The 27,228-nt window shown below is 40.6% G+C and overlaps 1 protein-coding gene across 1 annotated transcript in view; it reads left to right on the forward strand.

Annotated features, from left to right (window-relative positions):
* The window catches only part of LOC134571365 (serine protease 53-like), a 29,575-nt gene extending 3,657 nt beyond the window's left edge, over nt 1–25,918 (forward strand). Inside the window, exons 2-13 of the mRNA XM_063429567.1 lie at nt 9,376–9,569; nt 13,147–13,463; nt 14,731–14,897; nt 15,018–15,261; nt 15,429–15,582; nt 15,884–16,146; nt 16,270–16,430; nt 22,767–23,013; nt 23,321–23,483; nt 23,589–23,863; nt 24,344–24,492; nt 25,546–25,918. Coding sequence (XP_063285637.1) covers nt 9,376–9,569; nt 13,147–13,463; nt 14,731–14,897; nt 15,018–15,261; nt 15,429–15,582; nt 15,884–16,146; nt 16,270–16,430; nt 22,767–23,013; nt 23,321–23,483; nt 23,589–23,863; nt 24,344–24,492; nt 25,546–25,737 — 2,526 coding nt within the window. The 3' untranslated portion in view covers nt 25,738–25,918. The remainder of the gene's footprint in view (nt 1–9,375; nt 9,570–13,146; nt 13,464–14,730; nt 14,898–15,017; nt 15,262–15,428; nt 15,583–15,883; nt 16,147–16,269; nt 16,431–22,766; nt 23,014–23,320; nt 23,484–23,588; nt 23,864–24,343; nt 24,493–25,545) is intronic.
* The last annotated feature ends 1,310 nt before the right edge of the window (nt 25,919–27,228 follow it).

Genomic DNA, 27,228 nt, shown 5'->3' on the forward strand with positions numbered 1-27,228 from the left:
GAATGTTTTTCTACAATTTCTCTCAGAATAGCCCAGTCTAGGAGTTGTACTCTGTACGGGCCCTTCTTTATGAACTAAGACACACACAGTCACCATCACAAACAGTAACACACCGTCCCCATGAGGGTCCATCTGCCATGTTTAATTCCGGAAATCCATAAAATATTAACATAGTGCCCCGAGACTTTCTAATGCTATAAGGATAAACATTTCAAGCTAATTAAAATGGACTACATAACATACATAGAGGAAACAAAGACAGTTTCTAATTGTTAAATTGTACTTGGTAGGTGGCCATAGTTAGTAGCGCAGATTAGATCTTTATTTTTCAGTTAATGTATCCTGGGGGGTAATGAATGCCTACTTTTGCTCATTCTTATTATCTAACATTTGCCTCCAAGGAGCTAAATTTGGGTGCCGTTTATGAGATTGGCATACGATAACTTAGATTGCAAGCTCTGTGGGGCAGTGTGACCAAGGCTGAATAGACTATGATGGTAATATAATCCTCTATGAGGAATATCTAAATTCTAACTTCACAAATACCTGTCCTTGCTGGAGTTCTCCGTATTTCCCTTTAAGATGGAAATTGATGAAAGATAAATGTATCAGAATTCACATCAGATGCCATTATAGTGTGTAATAACTGAATAAGGCAAACAATGCTAATCTCCTAATCTGTCTGTAATCTGCCAGTCTCCCTAATCCGTTATCTGTTTCTCTAATTCACCAGCTGTGTTCCAGATTTCCAGAGCAACGTCAGGTAAGAGACATAGCGAGATACACGGGGCTATTACCAGGGATTCGGGGGGGATTTCACAATTAGGACAATTTACCCACAGCTGGACAATTGTTTAAATTCACCGTTTATTGAATAAACCCTATAGATATAATAACAGTCTATAGATATCGTTTTATATCTAGTTCTATGGCGTTCTGTATGTTTGTCAGATATAAATATTGTGCTCTGTGTTCTTATATTGGTACATGTGGTTATAGTGCGTATATAGTTCTATAGATACGAATAGAGTCCCTGTATTGTTCTATAGATATGGATAGATTCCCTGTATTGTTCTATAGATATGGATAGATTCCCTGTATTGTCCTATAGATATGGATAGATTCCCTGTATTGTTCTATAGATATGGATAGATTCCCTGTATTGTCCTATAGATATGGATAGATTCCCTGTATTGTTCTATAGATATGGATAGATTCCCTGTATTGTCCTATAGATACAGATAGAGTCCTTACATTGTTTTGTAGATATTGATAGAATTTCTTTAGATATACATAGTGTCCTTTATATAATTCTATAGATATACGTTGTGTCTGGTATATAATTCTATAGGTATACATTGTATCCGGTATATAATTATATAGATATACATTGTATCCGGTATATAATTCTATAGGTATACATTGTATCCGGTATATAATTATATAGATATACATTGTGTCCTTTATATAATTCTATAGATATGCATTGTACCCGGTATATGATTCTATAGATATACATTGAACACGGTATATGATTCTATAGATATACATTGTACCCGGTATATGATTCTGTAGATATACATTGTGTCCTTTATATAATTCTATAGATATACATTGTATCCGGTATATAATTCTGTAGATATACGTAGTATCCAGTATATAGTTCTATAGATATACATTGTATCCGGTATATAATTCTATAGATATACATTGTGTCCTTTATTTAATTCTATAGATATACATTGTACCTGGTATATGATTCTATAGATATACGTTGTATCCGGTATATAATTCTATAGATATACATTGCGTCCTGTATATAATTCTATAGATATACGTTGTATCCAGTATATAATTCTGTAGATATACATTGTGTTCTGTATATAATTCTCTAGATATACGTTGTATCCGGTATATAATTCTATAGATATACATTGTGTCTGGTATATAATTCTATAGATATACATTGTGTGCGGTATATAATTCTATAGATATACATTGTGTCTGGTATATAATTCTATAGCTATACATTGTGTCCGGTATATAATTCTATAGATATACATTGTGTGCAGTATATAATTCTATAGATATACATTGTATCTGGTATATAATTCTATAGATATACATTGTGTCTGGTATATAATTCTATAGATATACATTGTATCCGGTATATAATTCTATAGATATACATTGTGTCTGGTATATAATTCTATAGATATACATTGTGTGCGGTATATAATTCTATAGATATACATTGTGTCTGGTATATAATTCTATAGATATACATTGTGTGCGGTATATGATTCTATAGATATACGTTGTATACGGTATATCATTCTATAGATATACATTGTGTGCGGTATATGATTCTATAGATATACATTGTATCCGGTATATAATTCTATAGATATACGTCGTGTCTGGTCTATAATTCTATAGATATACATTGTATCCGGTCTATAATTCTATAGATATACATTGTGTCTGGTATATAATTCTATAGCTATACATCATGACCGGTATATAATTCTATAGATATACATTGTGTGCGGTATATAAATCTATAGATATACATTGTGTCCGGTATATAATTCTATAGATATACATTGTGTGCGCTATATGATTCTATAGATATACATTGTGTGTGGTATATGATTCTATAGATATACGTTGTATACGGTATATCATTCTATAGATATACATTGTGTGCGGTATATGATTCTATAGATATACATTGTATCCGGTATATAATTCTATAGATATACGTCGTGTCTGGTCTATAATTCTATAGATATACATTGTATCCGGTCTATAATTCTATAGATATACATTGTGTCTGGTATATAATTCTATAGCTATACATCGTGTCCGGTATATAATTCTATAGATATACATTGTGTGCGGTATATAATTCTATAGATATACATTGTGTGCGGTATATAATTCTATAGATATACATTGTGTCTGGTATATAATTCTATAGATATACATTGTGTCTGGTATATAATTCTATAGATATACATTGTATCCGGTATATAATTCTATAGATATACATTGTGTCTGGTATATAATTCTATAGATATACATTGTGTGCGGTATATAATTCTATAGATATACATTGTGTCTGGTATATAATTCTATAGATATACATTGTGTGCGGTATATGATTCTATAGATATACGTTGTATACGGTATATCATTCTATAGATATACATTGTGTGCGGTATATGATTCTATAGATATACATTGTATCCGGTATATAATTCTATAGATATACGTCGTGTCTGGTCTATAATTCTATAGATATACATTGTATCCGGTCTATAATTCTATAGATATACATTGTGTCTGGTATATAATTCTATAGCTATACATCATGACCGGTATATAATTCTATAGATATACATTGTGTGCGGTATATAAATCTATAGATATACATTGTGTCCGGTATATAATTCTATAGATATACATTGTGTGCGCTATATGATTCTATAGATATACATTGTGTGTGGTATATGATTCTATAGATATACGTTGTATACGGTATATCATTCTATAGATATACATTGTGTGCGGTATATGATTCTATAGATATACATTGTATCCGGTATATAATTCTATAGATATACGTCGTGTCTGGTCTATAATTCTATAGATATACATTGTATCCGGTCTATAATTCTATAGATATACATTGTGTCTGGTATATAATTCTATAGCTATACATCGTGTCCGGTATATAATTCTATAGATATACATTGTGTGCGGTATATAATTCTATAGATATACATTGTATCCGGTCTATAATTCTATAGATATACGTCGTGTCCGGTATATAATTCTATAGCTATACGTCGTGTCCGGTATATAATTCTATAGATATACATCGTGCCTGGTTTATAATTCTATAGATATACATTGTGTCTGGTATATAATTCTATAGATATACATTGTGTCTGGTATTAATTCTATAGATATACATTGTATCCGGTATATAATTCTATAGATATACATTGTGTCTGGTATATAATTCTATAGATATACATTGTATCCGTTATATAATTCTATAGATATACATTGTGTCTGGTATATAATTCTATAGATATACATTGTGTCTGGTATATAATTCTATAGATATACATTGTATCCGGTATATAATTCTATAGATATACATTGTGTGCGGTATATGATTCTATAGTTATACATTGTGTGCGGTATATGATTCTATAGATATACGTTGTATCCGGTATATAATTCTATAGATATACATTGTATCCGGTCTATAATTCTATAGATATACATTGTGTCTGGTATATAATTCTATAGCTATACATCGTGTCCGGTATATAATTCTATAGATATACATTGTGTGCGGTATATAATTCTATAGATATACATTGTATCTGGTCTATAATTCTATAGATATACGTCGTGTCCGGTATATAATTCTATAGCAGGGGTAGGCAACCTTTTAGCAGCACTGTGCCGATATAAGATTGTGATGTCCCATACCGTGTCGGTCCTATTTTTGTAAACTGAGGTGTGTATGTTGCCGTCTTCTGCTTGTGTTATTTATACTGTAATTGCTTTTGTATTGTTGTATTTGTGCGTATATGAGCTATTATATTGTATATGTTCATTAGTAGTTTATGGTATCGTGTATGATACCTATGAATGTGGGCTGTGTATGAGGGCTGCTTGTGGAATTGTGTGTGTGAATGGAAATGTCACATTGTGTGTTTGGTAGTGTGCGAATGTGAGGGGCTGTTTGGGGTATTGCATGTGAGAGGCTGCATGTGGGGTTGTGTGCATGTATGTGGATTGTTAGCTGATTACGTTTGTGCGGATTGTGTGTATGTTAGTTTGTGGGCTGTTCGTATTATTTGTATGAGGGGAGGGTTATTCTGCATTTCTGTGTATATCTAGCAGTGTGGGTGGCTTCCCTGGGTTCCAGTGGGGACCAGGCTGGCCAGGTACAGGTCAAGGATACTACAATGTGGATTCCCATTCACAAGTGCTGGGAGGAAGAGATCTGAGATAACTTCCTCTATGTACTGCAATGCATAAATTGAGGATTGTCCTTCACCACCTCTTCGTATTAGCAGATATCTGAAGTTTTACTCGGACTCCTGATAGGCCAGAGCCTGTTTGGCTCTAGCAGCCTTGAGTGCCGTGCAAAGACACCTTGAGTGCCGTGCATGGCACTAGTGCCGTAGGTTGCCTACCCCTGTTCTATAGCTATACGTCGTGTCCGGTATATAATTCTATAGATATACATCGTACCTGGTTTATAATTCTATAGATATACATTGTGTCTGGTATATAATTCTATAGATATACATTGTATCTGGTATATAATTCTATAGATATACATTGTGTCTGGTATATAATTCTATAGATATACATTGTATCCGGTATATAATTCTATAGATATACATTGTGTCTGGTATATAATTCTATAGATATACATTGTATCCGTTATATAATTCTATAGATATACATTGTGTCTGGTATATAATTCTGTAGATATACATTGTATCCGGTATATAATTCTATAGATATACATTGTATCCGGTATATAATTCTATAGATATACATTGTGTCTGGTATATAATTCTATAGATATACATTGTATCCGTTATATAATTCTATAGATATACATTGTGTGCGGTATATGATTCTATAGATATACATTGTATCCGGTATATAATTCTATAGATATACGTCGTGTCTGGTCTATAATTCTATAGATATACATTGTATCCGGTCTATAATTCTATAGATATACATTGTGTCTGGTATATAATTCTATAGCTATACATCATGACCGGTATATAATTCTATAGATATACATTGTGTGCGGTATATAAATCTATAGATATACATTGTGTCCGGTATATAATTCTATAGATATACATTGTGTGCGCTATATGATTCTATAGATATACATTGTGTGTGGTATATGATTCTATAGATATACGTTGTATACGGTATATCATTCTATAGATATACATTGTGTGCGGTATATGATTCTATAGATATACATTGTATCCGGTATATAATTCTATAGATATACGTCGTGTCTGGTCTATAATTCTATAGATATACATTGTATCCGGTCTATAATTCTATAGATATACATTGTGTCTGGTATATAATTCTATAGCTATACATCGTGTCCGGTATATAATTCTATAGATATACATTGTGTGCGGTATATAATTCTATAGATATACATTGTGTGCGGTATATAATTCTATAGATATACATTGTGTCTGGTATATAATTCTATAGATATACATTGTGTCTGGTATATAATTCTATAGATATACATTGTATCCGGTATATAATTCTATAGATATACATTGTGTCTGGTATATAATTCTATAGATATACATTGTGTGCGGTATATAATTCTATAGATATACATTGTGTCTGGTATATAATTCTATAGATATACATTGTGTGCGGTATATGATTCTATAGATATACGTTGTATACGGTATATCATTCTATAGATATACATTGTGTGCGGTATATGATTCTATAGATATACATTGTATCCGGTATATAATTCTATAGATATACGTCGTGTCTGGTCTATAATTCTATAGATATACATTGTATCCGGTCTATAATTCTATAGATATACATTGTGTCTGGTATATAATTCTATAGCTATACATCATGACCGGTATATAATTCTATAGATATACATTGTGTGCGGTATATAAATCTATAGATATACATTGTGTCCGGTATATAATTCTATAGATATACATTGTGTGCGCTATATGATTCTATAGATATACATTGTGTGTGGTATATGATTCTATAGATATACGTTGTATACGGTATATCATTCTATAGATATACATTGTGTGCGGTATATGATTCTATAGATATACATTGTATCCGGTATATAATTCTATAGATATACGTCGTGTCTGGTCTATAATTCTATAGATATACATTGTATCCGGTCTATAATTCTATAGATATACATTGTGTCTGGTATATAATTCTATAGCTATACATCGTGTCCGGTATATAATTCTATAGATATACATTGTGTGCGGTATATAATTCTATAGATATACATTGTATCCGGTCTATAATTCTATAGATATACGTCGTGTCCGGTATATAATTCTATAGCTATACGTCGTGTCCGGTATATAATTCTATAGATATACATCGTGCCTGGTTTATAATTCTATAGATATACATTGTGTCTGGTATATAATTCTATAGATATACATTGTGTCTGGTATTAATTCTATAGATATACATTGTATCCGGTATATAATTCTATAGATATACATTGTGTCTGGTATATAATTCTATAGATATACATTGTATCCGTTATATAATTCTATAGATATACATTGTGTCTGGTATATAATTCTATAGATATACATTGTGTCTGGTATATAATTCTATAGATATACATTGTATCCGGTATATAATTCTATAGATATACATTGTGTGCGGTATATGATTCTATAGTTATACATTGTGTGCGGTATATGATTCTATAGATATACGTTGTATCCGGTATATAATTCTATAGATATACATTGTATCCGGTCTATAATTCTATAGATATACATTGTGTCTGGTATATAATTCTATAGCTATACATCGTGTCCGGTATATAATTCTATAGATATACATTGTGTGCGGTATATAATTCTATAGATATACATTGTATCTGGTCTATAATTCTATAGATATACGTCGTGTCCGGTATATAATTCTATAGCAGGGGTAGGCAACCTTTTAGCAGCACTGTGCCGATATAAGATTGTGATGTCCCATACCGTGTCGGTCCTATTTTTGTAAACTGAGGTGTGTATGTTGCCGTCTTCTGCTTGTGTTATTTATACTGTAATTGCTTTTGTATTGTTGTATTTGTGCGTATATGAGCTATTATATTGTATATGTTCATTAGTAGTTTATGGTATCGTGTATGATACCTATGAATGTGGGCTGTGTATGAGGGCTGCTTGTGGAATTGTGTGTGTGAATGGAAATGTCACATTGTGTGTTTGGTAGTGTGCGAATGTGAGGGGCTGTTTGGGGTATTGCATGTGAGAGGCTGCATGTGGGGTTGTGTGCATGTATGTGGATTGTTAGCTGATTACGTTTGTGCGGATTGTGTGTATGTTAGTTTGTGGGCTGTTCGTATTATTTGTATGAGGGGAGGGTTATTCTGCATTTCTGTGTATATCTAGCAGTGTGGGTGGCTTCCCTGGGTTCCAGTGGGGACCAGGCTGGCCAGGTACAGGTCAAGGATACTACAATGTGGATTCCCATTCACAAGTGCTGGGAGGAAGAGATCTGAGATAACTTCCTCTATGTACTGCAATGCATAAATTGAGGATTGTCCTTCACCACCTCTTCGTATTAGCAGATATCTGAAGTTTTACTCGGACTCCTGATAGGCCAGAGCCTGTTTGGCTCTAGCAGCCTTGAGTGCCGTGCAAAGACACCTTGAGTGCCGTGCATGGCACTAGTGCCGTAGGTTGCCTACCCCTGTTCTATAGCTATACGTCGTGTCCGGTATATAATTCTATAGATATACATCGTACCTGGTTTATAATTCTATAGATATACATTGTGTCTGGTATATAATTCTATAGATATACATTGTATCTGGTATATAATTCTATAGATATACATTGTGTCTGGTATATAATTCTATAGATATACATTGTATCCGGTATATAATTCTATAGATATACATTGTGTCTGGTATATAATTCTATAGATATACATTGTATCCGTTATATAATTCTATAGATATACATTGTGTCTGGTATATAATTCTGTAGATATACATTGTATCCGGTATATAATTCTATAGATATACATTGTGTGCGGTATATGATTCTATAGATATACATTGTGTGCAGTATATGATTCTATAGATATACGTTGTATCCGGTATATAATTCTATAGATATACATTGTGTCTGGTATATAATTCTATAGCTATACATCGTGTCCGGTCTATAATTCTATAGATATACATTGTGTGCGGTATATAATTCTATAGATATACAATGTATGCGGTCTATAATTCTATAGATATACGTCGTGTCCGGTATATAATTCTATAGCTATACGTCGTGTCCGGTATATAATTCTATAGATATACATTGTGTGCGGTATATAATTCTATAGATATACATTGTGTCTGGTTTATAATTCTATAGATATACATTGTATTCGGTATATAATTCTATAGATATACATTGTATCCGGTATATGATTCTATAGATATACATTGTATCCGGTATATAATTCTATAGCTATACATCGTGTCCGGTATATAATTTTATAGATAAGTCCATATTGTATTTTCTGCAGTCACCACTCAGAGTTTTCTATTATCTTTCAGTTTGTGGCAAGCAGGCTGTGCAGGAGCATATTTATGGAGGAGCCAATGCTATGCCCGGAGAGTGGCCTTGGCATGCAAGTCTGAGCTACCTGGGCAAGCCGTTCTGTGGGGGCAGTCTCATATCTGACAGCTGGGTCATCACCGCTGCTCACTGCTTTGATGGGTAAGCACATTCAGAATTCTTCATGGTATCTTATTTAGAACTGCAATTCCAGCCCAGTCCTCAAGGCACCAATGGTCAATATCCCAACAGAAATGAGAAATAAACTGCATACAGTCCGAGAGCCTTGACAATTGGGTTGGAATCCTTGATCTAGACAATGCTTGGGGTCTATGTCAGAATAATCAAACAGAGACAGTGACTGACAGAAGGTGGATATCCTTCCCGTGCAGATTGCATGGTGAATGGTTTGCCAATCTGCAGGTGAGTACCTACCACTGAGTCTCTTCCAAAGTTAATTATCTCTTTCTGCATTGAGCAGGTTGGGGCTGTTATTTATTCATTACACCCACGGGCCCCAGGGCAAGAGTGACTTCCTCAGACAGAAATTATGTAATGATTAGTTCGATCTAAAGATATTCCTTGTTAATGACTTGGAAACCATCCAGGTAGTGCGTTGAATTACTGACTAGTAGGATCAGACGATTATATCAACTGGAGATACCGTATAACCGGAGCAATTAAACTTAATGTCAAATGGCTTTTTTTTTAACAGAACAGGAGGGTTCTTAAAGTACGTCTGTTTATCCTCTATTTTCACCTTGGTTTGTAGGAATCAGAAATCCCATATATACTGCACTAAAATTAAAAATACTTTACTGTATCCCACTAATTGACGAGAAATTCCCGTCACAATCCTGTTCACTCCTGGCACAACCTTGGCACAGTCAGTCCACACAGTGTATTCAAAGTGGAGTAGCAAACATTGAGTGTGTTTATCCTTCTCGGTTTATAATAGGTTTATGCAGAGCTCATAGTTCTAATTTCATTTTCAAACAATTTTACTTTAGGACAACAGCGAAGTATTAAAAAGTCCATCGAAGGGACCATTCCCCTAGCTTTTTGCTTTTTTTCCAATAAAGCCAGCCTCTAAGAATAAATAGCTGAACGTGTTAAGACTTTCTTTTCAACTGAATGTATTTTGTGATTGTAAGGTGGACGCAAACATCCACACAAACACAGGCACACAAACTTAGAATTATACTTTCATTGACAAAACACCTTCACACATTTTTGCATTCAGTTTATGTAGTGACAGTGATTCCCTGCTTCCTGCCTGAAAAATCCATTAAATTTACTGAGTGGAAGCCAGGTAATTTATTTGACTTAATTGCAGGCTTTTGGGGACAGTGTTGGGGGCTCTGTTCGCCCTCAATTCCCCTGGCTTCTTGGTGGATGCATTTGCTCTGTTGCTACCCCAGGATCTACAACTGACATTAACAGGGTTTGACCAGATAAATAGGAAATAATTATGGACATTAGCTTTTCCAGTTATAACGACCATATTGAGGAGTTAGTGGGTACGTGATATTCCTACTATTATCTCAGCTAGCTTTCTCAACCAATCCATGGATAGTAATTATAAAAATGATTTATTCATAAAAAGATGGTATGTAGGTAACTCAGTGAACAAGGCATCCACATCACGAGACGCTAAGAATATGCAATTTTTTTTTTTTTTTATTCTTTATTTTTGTAGTGCTTTGCAGGGTATATACATTAACAGAGACATTGCGCTGGGCATCATAAAAGATTATCTAATAGCATACATAATATGTCAGGTTCACAGCACTTGTTTTCTTTTTTAAAACATTTGCATTTAACAGTAGAGTATTCGTGGGATTGTACTGCACATTTTTGTAAGTAAACAGGATGATGCCTGAGGATGCTTAAATGGGAATAGTAGTCTAAAGTCATGCAAGTTATTAGGCACGATAGGTATAACATAGATAACATGTAAGGAACATTAACTTTGCTTGGGCGCCATGGATTTTACTCACATGGATGCTAAATAATGTAAAACATAACAAATACATGCTTTATACGGTTAGATAAGATGCAGGACGGAATAATATATAATAAAATAAAATAACCACTGGGTTGCACCCCCACAGTAAATCGGGCAGAGAGAGAAACTAGGCTAGCAGAGTTATTGCTTATGGTGGAGCAGCAAGTCAATATATCCCAAGCCCTTAATATAAAGCTTGACCCCAAGGGACCTGCATGAGGCTGTTTAACCGACGCCTATCTGTGGCAGGCTGTCGACTTTGTAAGGCATGAGTCCACTGGTGTCTTGGTGGGGCCCGGTATCATATTGCGGTTTGGTGGCTGGGTATGGGCCGCAGCGTCGGAGCTTGGCTCTCTCCGGCTTCTGTGCACCAGGTAGAGTCTTCCCTGTTTGCGTCGGGAGCTTTCGTCTCCTGTTTTCTGGGTTGCTCGCCCGAGGTATCTTCGGGTTGTGAGGGTACTGTAGGCTGCGTATGCGGTTGGTGGGCTTCCCCTTTTTGCAAGTGTTTGACCTAGACTCGCGTCGGCCCTCCAAGGTGGGAGCTGGGATCCCTGGATCTGCAGGCAGGACGGTATCCTGGGTACGTTGACGGATGCGTTCCCAGAAGGCTTGGCACACCATATCGAATCTGTTCTCGAAATTTGCTCTCCAGGCTTGGATCTCAGGGCTCTCCGAGTGGGTTGTGCATTCAGGCTCGGCGGCCATCTTAGGCGCGCCATGCGGCGGTCGATGCATCGGGAGATGCCCCTCTTGTAGGTAAGGCTTCCCCAGTGGGGACCGGGATATCCCCCGCCGGTCCAGAGGGGGGGGTAGCGGGTCGGCAGGAGGTTTGTCGTGTGGAGCGGGCCCCATGTCGGGAGATCGGCCGCCTCCCCCAGGCATCAGGTCACCACACATGCTAGGCCTCGCAGCCATGTGCTTCAGTTTCTTTGCTGTTGGCACAGATTTCCAAGTGTCGTTTTGTTCCCACTCTTTACCGGCCAGTCCTCTGTGGTTGGTTTGCTGTAACCAGCGTGGGGTTTTGTAGTTTTAGGGTTCTCTGTGCTGGATCGTGCTGGAGCTAAAGGACAGCACGTCTGTCCATCTTGGCTGCTAGGCTCCGCCCCCTCAAGAATATGCAATTTAATGGAAACAGAATGTGTTACAGTTTGTCCAACATCCCTTTCATCATATCTCTAATTAATTTAATTACTCATGCTTCAGACTTTTCCCATGCAGTTTCTGTCTCCCACACCCTGAGTTGCCTGTCTTATTGCAGATCAATAACTCTTACTGATATCTGTCTCTCAGATTAATCCTGTGTGATTTACAACTGCAAACTTGATGCCTCGCTATTAATCACAAGGTGTGTTATCTCTTTGTGGTGCTGTCGAGGCTACTTATAGTAATCTCAATTTAACTAACCTATAATTAAATCCCAGCATAATATTATACATCAAGGACTCATTCCTCTTTTCTATTACTGAAGGAAGTATTGGGAACTTGTTTACTGAGAAAAAAAGTTATGTTCATCCAAATTGATTTGTCTGAAATGTTTTTTGGGTTTGGACAGACCGAATTTCGTCCATGTAGCGTTTCGGTTTTGAAAAATTAAAAATGTTATGCCAACCCCCATAATGTCTGACGAAGAGGACTTTTACTCTCACATTATCTTGACAGGCTAAGGAAAGCATACATGTAGATGCAACCTGTATTTTTGAAGACTTCTAACTTTCACTATGTCCCTTTAAGAAACTCGACCTCGAAGGATCCAAAGTCATGGACTGTGCAGCTGGGCTTCACCAAATTTGGGGACGTGACAGAGAACTCGGCTGTCAATGTGACAATACTGAAGATAGTGATCCCTGAAAACTACACAAACTTTGTGGTGGGAACGGATATGGCTTTGGTGAAGCTGTCTCACCCAGTGGCATTTACACAACTTATTTCCCCTGTCTGCCTCCCAGAAAAGACTCACAGATTCCGTTTACGTAGTACGTGCTATGCCACCGGCCTCATGAATGTATCTGAAGAGGATAAGAGTGCAGAAAAAGATGTACCAGAAAAAGGTAAGTGAAAGGAATGAGATGTACTCAAAGACGTCTACTTGGAGAGAGAGGAAAGAGATGTAGCCAAAGAGGGAGGAAGAAATTGTACTTAAGAAAGAATCAGGAGACACCTAAAGAGGGTGTAACGGATCACCTGGTACCCCGACTGGGTACCTCCGTTGAAGGATGCTCCTAGCGCTTTCTGAGGGCTCCAAGTACTCCAGCCGACACCATAACCACCATGGACTCCTTAAGAGAGCAGGACAAGAACAAGCTCTTACAAGAGCTTAGCAGTGAATAGAGCAAGAGAGTATGCAGAGCATAGCAATCCCTTGTAGCAGATTCCCCCAATAAGAGACGGCACTCCAAATTGAGGGTGAAGTAGAACTCTGTTTACTTGGCACCAAAGGGCCTTCTTTTATGCAGGTTTAACACATACAGGACTGCCCACAGGGTTTTACAGAACAACCAATAAACACATTACAACACAGCTAACACTCCCATTCATTACATCAGAAATCCTCCCCTCTGCCTATGATACAATTATCTCAACACAATAGACTAACTTAATTATTACAGACAGGAAAATACAGTAAACATATAAACATATCACACGGACCCCAAAACATGCAATAACCCCATAAAAAAATATATCCTCGGAACCGGGGGATCTGGGTGAACCACATGTGCAAAATTCACCCAGATCAGTAGTTTGGAAGATACGGTTTAATGCAGATTCTGCAGAACATATACAGGCTATATGAAAAATAATTACTGTATAGTCCCCTGTTGTATAGTTTAAAACTACTGAACGATGTCTTTGTGCACCAAATACCGGCGAGATGGCACCGTGTAGAAAAGTCAAAACAGTGTCTGTGAGTTAAAATGGCCGCCATCCATTGTTCTCACCATGTGCTTCATCCATTGTTCTCACCATGTGCCTCTGATACATGAAATGGTGGCCACCCAATAACTCCACAGTATGTCCCCAGATGGTTCTTAAAGGGCCAGCAGCAGCATAATAAAATACAGTATGCCCAAATCAGTTCCTTAAAGAGCAATAGATCCCAGGGCCATAGTCGCAGGGCAGGAGGCTGGCAAACAGGCCCCTCCAAAAACCAGTGGCGAGGTCACTTTTGCCATAGAGGGAAAAACAGATGTCCTAAGATAGGATTAAAGCATATTTAAGGGGTCAAGGAGGATGAAGTTGCAAAAACTCTTTCTTCCATTAAATGTGTTTCTTCGTTTAATTTTTATTTTATTTCCCTCTCTTTCCTTGCTCTGTCAGTGCCGCTGGACAGCACAAGGGCTCTGCACAAATTGACTATAATCCTGGTCGGCTGGAGAACCTGTAACTGTATCTACAACTCTTACATGAAGCCAGAGCTGTTAAACCCCACAAAGCCAGGCATGATGTGTGCAGTAGAACATGATGAGCAAACAGGGCCAAGGCTCGTGAGTGGCATCATGCAATTCAGTGTGACATCATTTGTGTATTTTGGATTTTGCTCAAATGAAAAAAAAATATCATCATTGTTCTGCTCTCACTAAATTACTATTTTGACTCTTTTTCAGGGCGACTCTGGGGGTCCGATAGTCTGTAATGAGGATGGCATCTGGTTCCTTGCGGGTATCATCAGTTTCTCTGCAGAGTTCAAACTACATGATACTCCCACCATTGTCACTGCCGTGTCTTTCTATCAAGAATGGATCCAAAACAATGTGGACACTGATGCTTCCTTTGCCCCCCAAAACATCACAGTGACCGATGATGTAGACACTGATAACTGCAGTGACCTCCTGAGCACCAAGAACCCAGGTAACCTCTAGGACCAAGCAGAACAGCTCTATGACAAGGCCCTGGACATGACGGCTCTCCAACTGACACTAGAACTTAACACTGTGTTTTGCATCTTAGCAAATGTGGAAACTGGCAAATGCTGACCATGCCTGTGGTCCAATATAACATCCTGAATGTTTCCACAGGCTGTGGGAGAATCCTCCAAATAAAGGCTCGTGGTTCTAATGACGCAGGTGCGTGGCCTTGGCAGGTTGACCTGGTGAACAATGGGCTCCATGCGTGTGGAGGTGCCTTGATATCTGACTCCTGGGTGATAACAGCTGCTCACTGCTTTACTGGGTGAGAAAACTAAATATTCGGATGGAGAGAGAGGCAGGTGGATATTGTGAATGTTTGTGGCAAAGACAGAACCAAAACGGGTGTCCAGAAATGGTTTGAGTGAAAGATGAGGTCGAAAATAAATGTGAGAATAAAAGAGAATATGAAACTCAGTACAAAAAGGTTTTTTTCTTCTTTTAATGAATAAAAGTTGGCTATTTTCTGTGCGATCTATGTGTCCTAATCTCTCAGTATCTCGCTGTCTCCATTTTCTTATCATCTTCTTTTATTTGATCTCTTCCATCTCTTTGTGTTTTATCAGACCTCTCTCATCAGACTCCCCACATGGCTGGACTGTGATAGTGGCCCCTGGGTCGCCAGCCATGCGTGAGATCTCTGTCCAGAGCATAAGCATGCATGGAGCATTTATATCACCAGAGGACGGGAGAGATGTTGCCCTACTTCAGCTTGCCCAACCAGTTAATTTTGGGCCATACATTCAGGCAGTCTGCCTCCCTCAAGCTTCCAACCACATAAAGTATGGATCTTCATGCTGGCACACTGGGTGGGACAGACCCACCGTTGGTAAGTTAGATAGGCAAACATACAGCTCCCAACGCGTTTCATCACACTCCATGTAGCGTCCTGTCTGGTGTAATGTCTTGATGACCCCATGGGTGGGTTTGACCATTTCTTATTGCTCTGCAGATGGAAAGACTGGGCCACCGAGGGCTGTGGCGATGGAGCTGATTGATCCTAGCCAGTGTAACTGTATCTACAGCCACCCAAGCTCAGCCAATCACAGCATGTCTATACTACCTGGCATGATATGTGCCTCCAACAAGGAGAAAGAGGAAAACCAATGCCTGGTCAGTAAAGGGGAACATGTTTTACCATTAACTTCTTTACAGGGAACATGAATCGATATCTGTGGTTCCCCCTGTGGTTGCTATTTGCTATTACACCTCAGATGGCTTTTTTAAAATTATTATTTATTTATTTTTGAGAAATTTTTCGTTTTACATGTAGCAGGAAAAATATTCATATCGGGACACGCAGGTCCCTATTGCAGTATGACATAAGTATAGACATTATATCGCGTACAGTATGGATAGTATGTTACATTAGTAGGTCAAATTGTTCAAATGGGTTGATATTGTTTCGAAGGAGTCATAGTTGATTGCAGTATTTATTGCCTGTTCTAGGTGAGTTAGGGATTGTAAGGTGCTTCAGGCTGGTGTATTCCGATGGTATGACTGGCCCTACCTTGTGTCTCCTATTTACGAAGAATATATAGCTATCCGCCATGTGCGGAGACCAATGTCCTATTATCAGTGTTGCATGTCAACCCTCCCTCTGTCCGTTACCGATGGCCCCCAACCCCATATGTAAGGTTGTTGTGGCAGACCGCCTGGCACCCTGACTGGGTACCTTCGCCAATCGCGATTCCTAGTATCACTGAGTACTATAATCACCGCACCAGACACCATAACCACTGTAGCCCCCTTAGCCACCTTAGCTTGGCTGGGGTCTCACCGACCCTTCCCACCCTGGATCAACACCTAGATCCAGCTCCCAGTGGGAAGACCTCTCGCCCAAGAGAGTATAGCAGGTATAGTAATCCAAAGAGCAGTATAGCAACATACAATTTTGGAACGCCCCAAAAGTACCCCATGAACACATGAAAACCCCACAAAAGTTACATCCCCTGATAGCCCTGATCTGGGTGCCATGTCACATGTGGGTACGTCCATCTAGCCAGATCAGGGCTAACCGTTTTCCATCTGAAAGAGAGAAGGTGGGATTTATTTTCTCCCTGTTTAAAGATCAAGCCCTGGCCTGGGGCTCCCCTTTTCTTGAACAGGACAGTCCAGTGATGGGAAATTTAAAAGACTGTCTTATGGCCATGTGCCTAGTTTTTGATGACTCCAGTCGATGTGCTACAGCAGATGCCACGCTCCTTCATTTACATCAAGGGAGGCGCTCTGTGGCTGAATATGCTGCTGAATTCAGACAGTGGGTTGCTGATACTATTTGGAACCAATCAGCCCAGAGGTTCCACTTCAGAAGGGGTCTCTCAGAAGCTATAAAAGATGAGCTAGCTCGTGTTAAATTTGATGCATTTGTGCGATTGGCTATCCGTAGAGATCGGAGACTTTAAGAAAGAAAATTGGAAAGACAGGGCTCTTTTAACCCCTTAAGGACCAAACTTCTGGAATAAAATGGAATAATGACGTGTCACACACGTCATGTGTCCTTAAGGGGTTAAACCAAGTGCTAGTCCTGCTGACCCCACAAACATCTACAGACTCTGAACCTGAGGCTATGCAGGTTGATAGGATCATTACTAAATGACCACTACAGATTGAAAGCTCCCCTCTCCTCACTGTGATAGGATATGTGCACCTTTGTGATAGCTACACCTAGTGGTGAGAATAGATCATTACAGTCCCACACATGAGGCCAGCTCATTAAAGGGACACTATAGTCACCTGAACAACTACAGCTTAATGTAGTTTTTCAGGTGAGATCTATAGCTCCCTGTGTGTGCTGGGGATGTAGTGAGTGTCTGTGTGTATGCTGGGGATATAGCTTGTGACTGTGTGCATGCTGGGGGTGTAGTATATGTCGGTATGTGCTGGGGATGTAGTATGTGTGTGGGTGTGCTGGGGATTTAGTATGTGTCTGTGTGCGTGCTGGGGATATAGTATATGTCTGTGTGTGCTGGGGATGTAGCGTGTGTCTGTGTATATGCTGGGGATGTAGCTTGTGTCTGTGTGTGCACTGCAGCCAATACAATTACCTGTACACTGTGTCTGTGTATATGCATGTGTGTCAATGTTTGTATCTGTGTGTCTGTATGTTTGTCAGTGATTGTATCTGTTTGTCTGTGTATCTGCATGTGTGACAGTGTTTGTTTGTCTGTATATCTGCATGTGGATCAGTGTGTCTGTGCAACTGTATGTGTGTCAGTATATGTATCAAAAACTGACACACATGCAGATACTGACACACATACAGATGTACAGACACACTGATAAGCCTGCAGATACACAGACATACAGACATACACAAACAGACACTGACACATACAGATACACACACTGCCACACATGCAGATACACAGACATACAGATACATACACTACACAAACAGATACACATTACACACATACAGTATACACAAAGTACACACATACATACACAGATACCCACACTACACACAGATACACATTACACAAATACAGTATACACAAACTACACACATACAGACACAGATACATACAGATACACACACTACACACAGATACACATTACACACATACAGACACACACACTACATACAGATACACACACTACACACAGATACACATTACACACATACAGTAAACACAAACTACACACATACAGACACACACACTACATACAGATACACACACTACTCACAGATACACATTACACACATACAGTATACACAAACTACAAACACAGACACACAGATACCCACACTACATACAGATACACACACAGATACACATTACACACATACAGTAAACACAAACTACACACATACAGACACACACTACATACAGATACACACACTACATACAGAGACACACTACACTCATGTCCGTGTCTGTATGTATGTATGAATGTGTGTGTGTGTGTGTATGTATGTATGTATGTCGGTGTCTGTATGTATGTGTGTCTGTATGTATGTTATTATGTGTCTGTCTGTCACTATGTATGCCTGTGTGTATGTCTCAGTATGTGTGTCTGTTAGTATGTATCTGTGTCCTTTTGTATCAGTGTGTGCGTTTGTGTCTGTGTGTTGACCCAGTGGGCGGTATTTGGAGGCGGGCCCCAGGGGGCCCAGACCCTGAGCTGAGTTAGGGGCCCCAAAATTTCTGGTGGCGGCCCTGACTACACACATAAAGTATACACAGATACCCACGCTACATACAAACACACACACACTACATACAGATACACACACATATACTCTATCTATGGGATGGAGTTCTAACACTGCAATGATCTCCTATCCTAGCCACTATTTGGAAATTAAAACATGCAGTGGTCTAATATGCCCACCAGATGGAGCAACTACATTGCAATGGCTCATCACATCAAATGTTGCACTGATGATGTAATGCCCTACACTGTACACTAGATGGAGCTCTCCCACTGCAGTTCTCTAATTCCCTATACAAGGCAAGTCTGCCAAAACTGTTTCACGTCTAGGTGTTTAAACTTACAACTTAAAGGGACACTCCAGGCAGCCCTTTTTACTCACCTCGTTCCAGCACCGGGAGCCTCTTGAAGCCGCGCCCCCTATTTCGTCAAAATGACTAAATAGGCGGGCGTGAGCAGGGAGCAATCAGCCGCCCGGCCGCCCTGCGCCCTGGTGTGTACCCACGGTGGCCAGCCTCTTCTCATGGGGGGCCCTTCTCATGGGGAGGCTGGATTAACCCTCAGTGAAACATAGCAGTTTCTCTGAAACTGCTATGTTTTCACCTGCATGGTTAAAACTAGAGGTGCGCGAGGGAGCTGAAGAGGGAGCACTCAGGGGAGAGTGCTCCCTCGCACGCCCCCAGGCTGCCCGCCGGGTAACACCAGTGGGTACATACCAGGTCGCAGGGCGGCCGGGCCCCCTGGTGGGCCGCGCCCGGTCGCAGCCGTGACCCCTGCGACCCCTGTATGTACGCCACTGCAGACACACACTACATCCCCAGCACACACACAGACACACACTACATCCCCAGCACACACAGACACACTACATCCCCAGCACACACACAGACACATACTACATCCCCAGCACACACAGACATATACTACATCCCCAGCACACACACAGACAGAAGCTACATCCCCAGCATACACACAGACACACACTACATCCCCAGCACACACAGACACATTCTACATCCCCAGCACACACACATACACACTACATCTCCAGCACACACAGACACATATTACATCCCCAGCACACACACAGACACACACTACATCCCCAGCCCACACAGAAACATACTACATCCCCAACACACACACATTCACACACTTGATCCCAAGCACACACACAGACACACTACATTCCCAGCACACACACAGACACACACTACATCACCAGCACACACACAGACACACACTGCATCCCAAGCCCACACAGACACATACTACATCCCCAGCACACACACACACACACGATCCATACTACATCCCAAGCCCACACAGACACATACTACATCCCCAGCATACACACAGACACACTACATCCCCAGCATACACACAGACACACGCTACATTCCCGGAACACACAGACATATACTACATCCCCAGCACGCACACAGACACATACTACATCCCCAGCACACCCACACACACACTACATCCACAGCACATACAGACATATACTACATTCCCAGCATGCACACAATCACAAGCTATATCCCCAGCATACACACAGACACTCACTACATCCCCAGCACACACACACAGACACACACTACATCCCCAGCACACACAGACATATACTACATCCCCAGCACACACAGACACTCACTACATCCCCAGCACACACACACAGACACACACTACATCCCCAGCACACACAGACATATACTACATCCCCAGCACACACAGACACACTACATCCCCAGCACACACACAGACACATACTACATCCCCAGCTCACACAGACATATACTTCATCCCCAGCACGCACACAGACACAAGCTACATCACCAGCACACACACATACACACACTACATAACCAGCACACACAGACACATACTACATCCCCAGCACACACACAGACACACACTACATCCCCAGCCCACACAGACACACACTACATCCCCAGCACACACACAGACACACAATTCATCCCCAGCACACACATAATCACTACATCCCCAGCACACACACAGACACATATTACATCACCAGCACACACACAGACACACACTACATCCCCAGCCCACACAGACACATACTACATCACCAGCACACACACAGACACACAATTCATCCCCAGCACAGACAGACACACTACATCCCCAGCACAAACACAGACACATACTACATCACCAGCACACACACAGACCCACACTACATCCCCAGCCCACACAGACACATACTACATCCCCAGCACACACACAGACACACAATTCATCCCCAGCACACACACAGACACACACTTCATCCCCAGCCCACACAGGCACATACTACACCCCCAGCACACACACAGGCACATACTACATCCCCAGCACACACACAGACACACTACATCCCCAGCACATACAAACATATACTACATCCCCAGCATGCACACATTCACAAGCTATATCCCCAGCATACACACAGACACTCACTACATCCCCAGCACACACACAGACACACACTACATCCCCAGCACACACAGACATATACTACATCCCCAGCACACACAGACACACTACATCCCCAGCACACACACAGACACATACTACATCCCCAGCCCACACATACATATACTACATCCCCAGCACGCACACAGACACAAGCTACATCACCAGCACACACACATACACACACTACATCTCCAGCACACACAGACACATACTACATCCCCAGCACACACACAGACACACACTACATCCCCAGCCCACACAGACACATACTACATCCCCAGCATGCACACATAGACACACAATTCATCCCCAGCACACACAGACACACTACATCCCCAGCACACACACAGACACATACTACATCACCAGCCCACACAGACACATACTACATCCCCAGCACACACACAGACACACAATTCATCCCCAGCACACACAGACACACTACATCCCCAGCATACACAGATACACATACTACATCACCAGCCCACACAGACACATACTACATCCCCAGCACACACACAGACACACACTACATCCCCAGCACACGCAAAGGCACATACTACATCCCCACAACACATAGAGGGGAGGGAGGGGGGGTGGTATCCATTATTGGATCCAGGCAACACAATGTCTTACAAGTGATACAGTGTAGGCACCCAGACCTTTAGCTCAGTTTTAGGGAGATAAAGAGGACAATATTTGAGGGAGAGACTGAATTACTACAGAGAGAGACCCTAAAGGAAAGTTCTAGGGGAAAGTAGCCCTGTTCCTACCTGTTTACCCTGATTTATTCTTCTTGTGTAGAGCGACTCTGGTGGACCCCTTGTTTGTCAAGAGGATGAAGTATTTGTTCTTGTTGGGCTGCAAAGCTTTGGTGGGAAGTGTCAGCAAAGGATGGAAGGGGACACCATCCTTCCTGGAGTGTTCACTCAGCTTATCACCTACGAGGATTGGATGTACCATGTGACAAATGACAATTCTTTAAATCTACAGCCAATGACCACCTACGGGGAGGTGGACAATGAGAGATGCCCCATAAATCTTTCAAGAGGTACAGGTCAACCTTGGGTGCAGTGTGAAGGTCTGTGTGAGTGTTTGAGGGAAGCAAAACTTGTTGATTACATATAATCTACACTGAGTAAAAATATAAGTGTAATACTTGTTGTGAACCTCAGAATAAGCTGTTCGCTTGCATAGTACAGATTGCCGTTTGCAGGTAAATGATTATAAATATTGATTAAATATTTGATATTCCAGTACTTGTCCATGTCAAACCAATACACTCTCTTAGATACATCATTGCCCTGATAATCTAGTAGGCAGTAATTTAATGCCGATAATTTTGCCTTGTTTGTTAGGTTGTGGGTACACAATCTCGTCCCCCGGTTCTGTTCCTAATAACAATGCGACAGAAGGTTCTTGGCCATGGCTAGTGAGTATTCAGAGATATCAGCGGCATGCCTGTTCTGGTGCTGTTATTGCTCAGACTTGGGTCCTCACCTCAGCTCACTGCATGTTCAGGTAGGATTCAGAAACTTGGCTCAAGGACATGTGGCCTGCTGCCCCTTAGTGGATTTGTTGTACCTAGAACATTTGTGGGCTAATGTATCCCTTTTGTCTCGACAGTTATAAACTTGATTTAAATGATGATTACACCGTTATCCTGGGGAGGCAAAGTCAGAATGGCCCAAACCATCATGAAGTAACACGCAAAGTCCGACGGGTAGTTATCCACCCAGAGTACAACCAAACCTCAGGAAAAAATGACCTGGCACTGATAGAGGTCTACTATGATGTCACCTTTAGTGATTACATCCAACCCATCTGCCTTCCGCCTGAAGACATTAAACCGCCAAGCACCGGCTGCTGGGTCACTGGATGGGAAATCTGGAACCCACCAGGTAAACTGGCATAGATGTGGGTTAGAGGTAAAACCTTGTCACAAACATTGCACCTCAATTGTCATCCTTTACAGAACCAATAATAATAGTGCACCAATGAAAAGTAAATGTGGAACTGTTGAGTTTGAAGTAATGATTTTGTAATGGATTTACTTTCGTTAGAATGCAGTATTGTTGCATCTCTGTTTGTTAAGGTGCATCTGGCGACAGAAGTGTGGAGAGATTTGTACCCACTAATGGACCATGGACACTCCATGAATTATAAAACTAGACACCTGAGATGCTATGAAATATAACTTTCATTAAATCGGAATTCTGTGTGAGAATATGTTGATATGAAAATATTTGTTGTTGTTTTAAATAACTATTTTATAAGTGGGAGACTCTGAATACCGGTGAAGAATTGAGTGTGTAGTGTCTTATTGGTGGAAATTTGGCCAATCAACAATTAACAATACTCTCTGTCTTGTTCTCCTCCAGAAAACAAACCTGCATCTCCTTTAATTCAGGAATTAGAAGTGTCTCTGCTGGTCAATGAGAAATGTGGAGATCAGGGGAACAAATCTGGACCAAACCAAGATACCCAGCTATGTGCAGCGAAGATAAATGAAAAGGACTTTACTTGTCTGGTAGGAAAAAATTAAAAAGAATGGAAAAACTATAAAACACCACTGCCTTGTCTCTTTATCACTATATTCAATCAAGCACCATCCCTCCACTGTCCTCTCCCTTTTTTTATCTCAGCCCATTGATCCTTCAGTCTCTCCTATTCCTTCACTGTCTCAACCCATCCATCCATCATTCTCTCCTTGTCCATCCCTCCATCATTCTCTCCTTGTCCATCCCTCCATCATTCTCTCCTTGTCCATCCCTCCATCATTCTCTCCTTGTCCATCATTGACCCATCCCTCAATCATTATCTTCTTGTCCATCACTGCCCCGACCCTCCATCATTCTCTCCTTGTCAATCATTGCCCTGTCCGTCCATCATTCTCTTTTTGCCCACCAGCAACCCATCACTACTTCATTCTCTACGTCTCCATCCCTACACCATTCTCTCCTTATCATCACTGACCCACCCGTCCATCATTTTCTCTATTATTCTGTCCATGGCTGATATTTTCCCATTTCTCTGTCATTCTCTCCATCAACCGGTCCTATTCCTGTATTATTCTCAAATCTGTGATTGCTCCGTCTCTGTCATTCTATAACTGTCTACTACTGTCAAGTCTCATTAATCCATGCCAATCAATGCTTCATCTCACCACACTTCTTCCCATGCCCAGTACTTCCTCTCTATCACCCATCACTTTTTCTCAACTTGCCCATCGCTGCCCCTTTTCCTTTCCTTTTCTCTGTGCCCATAACTGCCTTCCAAACCATCATTCACCCCTCGTCCATCACTGTACAGTCTCTCCATCATTCCTGCGCAACCAAGGACTGCTTCTTCTCTCGCTCACTACTAGTCATTTTCTGGATGGCTACCTCTTGATTATTCCCTGTTTGCCTATCACTGCCCCATGGCTCAGTAAATCTTTCCATACCTCTTACTGCCCTGCTTCTCTGTCTCTTGCTTTATGTGTACCTTGTTTTTGCAGTAGCCTCCTTTACGTTTTCCTATTACCCCTCTACCCTTGTTTTGCATATTGTCTCACCAGTCTCTATTTATTACCCGATCACAGAAGGAATCCAGTGCACCCCTGGTGTGCCAGCTTCATCCTGGAGGACCATGGTTCTTGTTTGGCATTGGCATCTCGCTCATAAAATCTAGGGGTTATGAGTGTCCTGCAAAATATACTCCAATGCCCTCCAAGTTGTCTTGGGTCAGGGAGGTCGTACCACACACAGAGTTTGACTTAGTCAAGTTGACTTAGTCAATGGCTCACAAGTGCAAAACACTGGCATTACTTCCCATGGCACCAAATGGCAAAATCTGACAACACTTGAATGTGAATGCCATTCAAACTCCTCAGGATGTGAGCACCAGCAACCCACCGAATGCCAATGCGTCAGCAAAGCACAACAAGAAAGCGCTACAACACAGAACCGGATACAATGAGTTTGAAGGATTGTATTGTACTTACCTGTGCTCCTTCAGTTATATTTTCTCCCTGCTGTTTCTGGCCCTTTAAATCCTGTGGGGAAGGATTGGTACGTTTTATGTGGCACTTCGGACACAGTCGAAGTCGTCGAAGTTGTCGCCATTCGACAAAGGAACACGTGGCGGCGGCCATTTTAAACGCGGTCAGCGGTGTGTGTAGCCAAATTCATGGAACTAAAATCGGCTACACATTTCCGCGAACACCGCTGACCCTTACCTTCTCCCACCCTGAACGTTCAGCTACCAAGACTAAGTCCCATTCGAAGATTCGAACACACGTTCGAATGGGACTTAGTCGTTTTTCTGCATGAAGTTGACCGACCGCACAGCCCAAATCTATGGAACTGTTTTGGGCAGGAAAGTGTTCTTGCGGTCAGTCATAAAGGACTTCCAGCTAACTTTTGATCCACTGGATGGATTTGTGCGATTTTTGGTTATGTGTATATTCAAAGGTTGCTGATTCTAAATATGTAAGTTTTTATGGAGATTGAATGTATGGTTTTAAAGTTACAGTGTATGAGTAAAAACTGTATTTTTACTGTGTGTATTAATTATGTTAACTGTTTATCTGAGGGGAGGGAATGTGTGGGTTGTGCCATGTTTGTTATTGGTTATTGTACTAATTATGTAGGTGTCGCCCTTGCATGGGCAGAATCTCATAAAAGGAAAGTTCTTGTCAGTAAAACTCAGTTCTGTTCCAGCATTAAGCCCTGGCTCATGTGTGGATTATTTGACGATTCCAGCAGTATTTATTCCTGCGGATTATTGGGAATATTATTTTATGGGAAGAAAGGAATGCTTGACGGAGTAACGGATTGTACCGTCACAATGAGTACAGCTTGTACGAGATGGCACATAATGGGTATCTCTCACAACACTGACTTTACTACGTCTTTGGCGGACCTGATACAAGGCTCAGTCTCTCAGTCTCTAATTTTACTGGAACCATGCCACCAGTGGTTCCTCTGTAGCTCATGTAGAGTAGAACTGACTCTTCAACTGCCTTCTAACTGTCCTTTGTGTATTCCATGGCTTTTAAACTGAGACTGGGAGTGATGATTAGTTGTGACTGCTCGAGATTGTCACGCAACCCTTCCCGATACCTTGCTCCCAGGCACTGCGGCTAAGTGTGGGTGGCAAGGATGTGTTATCTAGGGAGGATATTGAAAGCCGTTTTCAAGGTTGGAACATAAGACCTGCAGTCCAGTTTTGGTAGAATTACACTAATCGATTATGATTAAGTAAGTTATCGATCTCCAGCTCT

This window comes from Pelobates fuscus, chromosome 8 (assembly GCF_036172605.1).
Source record: "Pelobates fuscus isolate aPelFus1 chromosome 8, aPelFus1.pri, whole genome shotgun sequence".
Lineage (NCBI taxonomy): Eukaryota > Metazoa > Chordata > Amphibia > Anura > Pelobatidae > Pelobates > Pelobates fuscus.